General features: G+C 36.1%; 1 protein-coding gene across 2 annotated transcripts in view; it reads right to left on the bottom strand.

Annotated features, from left to right (window-relative positions):
• Positions 1-5422: 5422 nt before the first annotated feature.
• The window catches only part of TSG101 (tumor susceptibility 101), a 43092-nt gene continuing 42514 nt past the window's right edge, over positions 5423-6000 (bottom strand). For both annotated transcript variants that reach the window (XM_070457310.1, XM_070457311.1), the window contains one exon: positions 5423-5761. In XM_070457310.1, coding sequence (XP_070313411.1) covers positions 5672-5761 — 90 coding nt within the window. In that variant the 3' untranslated portion in view covers positions 5423-5671. The remainder of the gene's footprint in view (positions 5762-6000) is intronic.

Genomic DNA, 6000 nt, shown 5'->3' with positions numbered 1-6000 from the left:
AGCAAGGTTTTACTATGTCCCCACCAAAATTTTTTCCTATTATCTAATCAGATAGGTTGCCTGAGATAAGCATGAACTGTTCTTGAAATTTTGATAAAACATTTCAAAGGGCAGGGGGCTAGATTTTTGATAAAACTTCATCAAGGTAATTTGTTCAGATTTTCTATTCTTAAGTCATTTGAGGTTATTTTTTGAGTTGTCCCTTTCATCCAAGGTTTAAAATATATTGGCATGTGTTTTATGAGTTTTTAAACCTCTACTGTATCTGTGCTTACCTCTTCTGTTTCCTATTTGTTGGGGATGTTGTGCCCTAGTTTTGCTAGTTGTTTTTCTAATTTATTAGTCCTCCTCTCCCCAAGAATTAGCTATTTTATTGATACTGGTGTTTTTAATTTTACCACTTTCTGCTCATTTTTAAAAGCTTCCTTTTACTTTATGATTAATACTCTTATCCTTGATCTTTCTTGTTTAAATAATGCATTTAAGAATACAAACTTTAACAGTACCACATTTTGTTTTGTGATACTTTTACTGTCAATTATAAATATTTTGTAATTCCTAGTTTTATTTTCTCTTTAATTCAGTGAGTCATTTGAGTATGCTTTTAGCCTTGAAACATTTTTAAATGTGTTACGTTGTGGTTGATTCTAACTTAGCTGAATTGAGATCACAGAAATGTGAGTTAACATTCAACCTCTGAAATCTGTTAAGGCTTACTTACATTTTGACAATCTTTATAAATGTTCCTTATGTATTTGGGGAGGGGGATGGACTTAATTGGATGATCTTTCTGTATCCATTCACACTTACTGACTTTACTATTTAGTATTACTAAATTACTAAGTTTTAATGATCTATCAACCTCTAATAAAAGTAGTTAAACAAATCCACTTAGCATTTCCTAGTTTTTTTTTCCAATATATTTTGAGGGCATTTCATGAGTTGTGTCTTGGTTCATTATTATTATATACTGTTGGATTGTTTCATATATTTTTATATAGTACCCTTCCTTATTAATACTTTTTTATTGTTGAAAATTCTGTTTTCCATTACTATATCTCCACTAACCTTCTAATAATTACCACTTTTTAAACTCAAGAAGAAAAAAATTCTGATAAAATAGTTTAAAACATCAGACTATGTCCAATTTTTTTCCTTGTGTAGTGGGACTAAGGCCTGATTTATGTTTTACCTGACAGTTATATTCCATATTTAGTTGTTTCTGTTTCCCTTTTAGCTAAGCTTTTGATCTAAATGGATTATTCTCTGAGAAAAATTATTTCAAAGACTTGATAAAGGAATATTATTTCTTAAATGTTTTATGGAATGAATCAATATGTTTTTGCACAATAGTCTAGGTGGAGTAGCAACAAAAGTTTTTCATAATTTATTCTTATTGGGTAAATATTATTGAAACTATGGGTACACAGCTGGAGCTGGACAGAGAACTATGTTTTTTCCTCCATGAAACATCAGACTTATCAGTTTTAATTTACATATGTGTAAAAAAGTTTATCATTTAAGATGAGAACTTTTTCTGACTTGAATTTTTTTCTGTCAGTGGCTATCTTAACTTTGTAGCATGAAGTTAAGAGCATTTCACCCAAAACTGTTGCTATTGGGAGCAGCTTGTCACTGACCAGTAGTAATCTTCCTGCTCCTTTCTGTTTCTCGACTGGGCAGAGGCTTGGTGTCGTCTGAAAGCCGTTGTGGTCTTTGACCTTTTAGAGCACAGAGACTGGAGTGGTAAGCCCAAAAATGCCCCTGAGCCATGCACACACACTGAAATATATTTAGACTATATTGATCATATATTTAATCACAAAATACCTCTTGAGTGGGGGAAAAAGGACTTCTGTTCTACTTTAGGCCCTTTTAGTAGTATTTAAAATTTTAGCAAATTATTTTTATAATAACTTACCAGAAATACAGGTTTGAAAAAAATGAGAATGTTACTATAATCCTGCGTATGTATTATAAGGCTTTCTTATTAACACAGCATGAAGTAATAAAATGTAATTTATAGTTGACTTGGGCTACTCTAGCTCAGAAAGGTCAGAATGATAATTCAGTTAACATGAATTCTATTTACTGGAGAAAATTAAAGGGAAGAGGAGGAAGGGGTGCTTATATAATAGCAGTCCTTATTACCATCTTAGTTTCTTCTGGCTAAGAACCCTTGAAATCTAATACAAACCCTGGCTATGGAAAAAGACTTGAAGTGATAAAAGGTAAAACTTAACTTATAGTTGGCAATTTCAAACTGTCTTTTTCTTGTTTGGTGTATCTATGCCAAGAAGATCAAATTATGGGCTCCATCCCTAAAGATTTACATTTAGCTGATGTGGGATAGGGCTTAGACATCTGAATTTGTTAAGTTTTGCTAAAAATTCCTAGTTGTAAACCTCTCAGGGCAATTATAACAGTTTTGCTAAGGTTTTTTTTAAAAAAGCAAAACACTTGTTATATAACACTATGTAATAAATCGATCTGGGGGTTATCTTTTCCTTAGTTTCTGTGTGGGTTGGAGTGAACATTGCTGGGGTCTCTCTGAAGGATCTAAACTCAGATAAAGGAACTGATAAAGATCTGAGTAGTGGGGAAATGTCCACAAAGTGGTTGCCAGGGCAATATGTTCATTTTGCATCTTCAGTACCTTGGAAGTCAGCTGTAAGGCTGAATTGTGCCAGAGGGATGAGATTTGGGTCCCTTAAGTACATGTTGTTGTGTCTCTGATACTTTTCTTTCATTAGCACTTTTTATTTTTGTATGATCCTATTCACCAGATAACAAACTCTTAAGCAGTCAGGGACTAAGTCTTTCTTGCTCCTTGCGGAGCCCAACCCAGTATCTTACCATATTGTAGGCACTTATTTGTTAAATTCTTGTTTAAAGGGATATATTTTTAAATTGTTGCTATAAATTCTTTACTGTTAATAGTAAAATTGATTTCACACTAATTTCTGGGTCTCATAACTCACTTATCCTCATAACTCTTTTCTACCTTAAACAACCAAGTCCTGTAAGGAATTCCTAGGAGAAATTACTGATGGAAACAATTCAGATTCGTGGCATTGTCAGGCTGCCATATACGGATGTTCAAAGACACGTATAGTGTACAGAAAGGGAGCCCTCTCTTGGGTCCCAGCTAATCATGTAACTTATGTTCATCATTTCTTCCAATTCCACAGTGGCTCTAAGATGATTAAAAAGAAATGGGGTGCTGCCCTATCTGTGCTGATGTAACAGCAAGTATTTTGAACAATCTTAGGAGGGCATCCAGCTTGCAACATGAAGGTAGGATGTTTATGTTTGAAAAAATATTTATCAACATAAAATGAGATAAAAGGGCATTTAGTTTTTGAAGTTGAATCTGTGGAAGCACCTCTTCCTAAAGTATATTCTTTATTGCTATTGAAGAGAGACAAAGGGATGGGTACTAGAGGAGGAAGAGACCTACCTCTGTGGACCTTTCTCCTGGCCTAGTGTGGTATGTCTTACTGTATTTGATCAGATGAAAGTCTCATTGCATCTTCGTTATTTAACTAAGTGAACTAGCTCTATAAACATCTAGTAACATTGGGAACCACTGTGCGGGTAGGTCTTGTAACATTTTGAGTTGTTCTCTAACCGTTTTCAATTGGTCCAAGAAGAGACCTAAGAAAAGCACTGGTCACAAAGATGTTAGCAGTCAAGTCTCCTGGGGCGGGGGGGAGTTGGGGCCCAGGTATGAAGCCTCTGCTAGTTTGAATGGGAGAGGGTAAAGTAAAATAGAATTAAATCACTGGGAATAAAGTAATAGGAAGTTTTAAAGTAGTTCCTTATAGTAAGTGGATTGTGGGCAAGGAGACAGGAAAAGAAGGGTAGGTCCCAGCAAACATGGCAAGAGGCTGGGGGCTTGTGTGGAAAGATGGCAGATGAATTTGAACAATAAATGTCTAGTCATGTGTTTTAAACTTTTTCCTGGTGGTTTTTTTTTCTGCCACAATTCATACTACAAATCTGTTAAATACTTATTCACCCAGCAACTGTTGTTTCTCCTATTGCAGACTTCTGTTAGGAAAAAAGAAAAAGAAATAATTTTTAAGTCTTTACTTTCAGGGCCATTATTGAATAAATAAAGACTATACTAGTGTTCCATGTGTCCTGGGAGTGAATGGTATTACAGACCTCGTAAAGGTAAAGCTGACCCCTGAAGAGGAGGCCCATTTGAGAAAGAGTGCAGAAACTCTTTGGGAAACTCACAAGGAGCTCAAGCTTTAAAGTTACTTACAACTACCTCAGAAGAAGTTATCGAAAAAGAGGGTAGTTACAGGATTACATGTCAAACTTCTGAATAAACCTGAATTCCTATAAGTTGGAAAAAGGGGGGGGGGGGCAGAGTGAGTCCTTTATTTAGCCCTTCAGCTCTTTTAGTTATCATCCAACATTTGGATGAAATTCCTAAATGACTGCAAAGAAGTCATTCTGGTCAAAGAAGGTGTTCTGATGCCTCTGATGTACCAGTACTTGCCTTGTATATATGTAGTAGCCATTTGGTCCAAAAGGATTTATGATGTATGTTTACTGTGTTTAGAAATTGATGCTTTCCATCAAGTATATGCTAATTCTTTTGTTCTGGCTGGCTGATATATCTGTGTTCATTTATATGCTATAAAAAAGCTGTAATTTCCTCTACCATGTAAAAATAAAAGTATATATACACAAAAATAACTCATGTAATCCTAACACTAAATTAAACCTTGTTAGATTTTATTCTGATAATTTTTACAAGTGGATTTTAATTTTTTAAGATTATAAATTCTTTAGTGGTGAGACCAAATTGGTCTTTCTTCTCTTGGGAAAGACTGCCTCACACGCTACATACCTTAAGGTATCTTAAATTAGAATGTTCATTTCTTTAGAACCTTCCAGCTCTCATCTGACAGAGAACACTCAGTTCTGCTGGGTTAGCTCTATGGGACATATGGGTCACTGGGTGGGTGACCATAGTCTTACCCGGAGTCACTCACCAGGGAGACTGGCTGCAAACGACAGTAAGTGCAGACAGGCAGTGGCCACTGTACCTTCCTCCTCAGTTGTGGCCAGGTCATCCTGCCGAGTTAATAAACTCTCAGATGTGTTGCTTGGCACTGGCCACTCTGCTGCTTTCATGACGAAAACAGTTATGGTTCTGTCAGGTCTGGGAAAGAATAAAATCTACACAGAATTGGCAGGAGGATACGAGGACCTTTCACAGAAAGTCATTAAAATTTAAATATTTGAACATTTAGATTTCTATGTATTATATCCCATATTGAGTAGAATCCACTTTATATGCTAGAGAATAATGGTAAATTTCAACTCATGATGGATAAATTAGAAGCTGAGCTTATTAAGTTTCACATATTTTGTTTCATGTGTTCAGTAAAGAAGAGAAAAATTATGCAACAAATTTTATTTAGCATAGTCAGTCCCAACATTCAGCACAAAAAGTTTACAGAGGATAGAAAGTGCATTAATAAAAGCCAGTCTTTACCAAAAGAAAACAGAAAATATATTATTGATTCAAAATATTTTACACTTGAATGATAAACTGCAATAACTTATTTGGGCACCTACTGATACAAGAGAAAGGAAGAGAAGAAGAGGATGCTCGAGAAGAGCCCGGTCTCCACGCGGGCCAGGGCCGTCAGTAGAGGTCACTGAGGCCGGCGGTCTTCCTTGCTTTCTGCATTAGTGCCCTCAGCTGGAACTGTTTACGGGACAGAAGACGCACATGCTGTGAGGGGAAGAGGTCAGACAGTTTAGGCCAGCCCTTACCCAGGTCCAGGCATCAACGAGCAGACGTTTGTGACCCACATGGGAGTTAGGAACCCTAAACTCATCAACCGTCCTTTGGAGCCCAATACTACATCTTATGTGGCTGTTTAAACTCACTGGATTGATGCTGGCAGGCTGTGTTAAGGAGCCCGTGGAGGCTTTCCTGGTGACTCAGATGGTAAAGAATTTGCCTGCAAT

Source organism: Odocoileus virginianus, chromosome 28, assembly GCF_023699985.2.
Source record: "Odocoileus virginianus isolate 20LAN1187 ecotype Illinois chromosome 28, Ovbor_1.2, whole genome shotgun sequence".
Lineage (NCBI taxonomy): Eukaryota > Metazoa > Chordata > Mammalia > Artiodactyla > Cervidae > Odocoileus > Odocoileus virginianus.
This window is presented reverse-complemented; position numbering and strand designations above follow the sequence as displayed.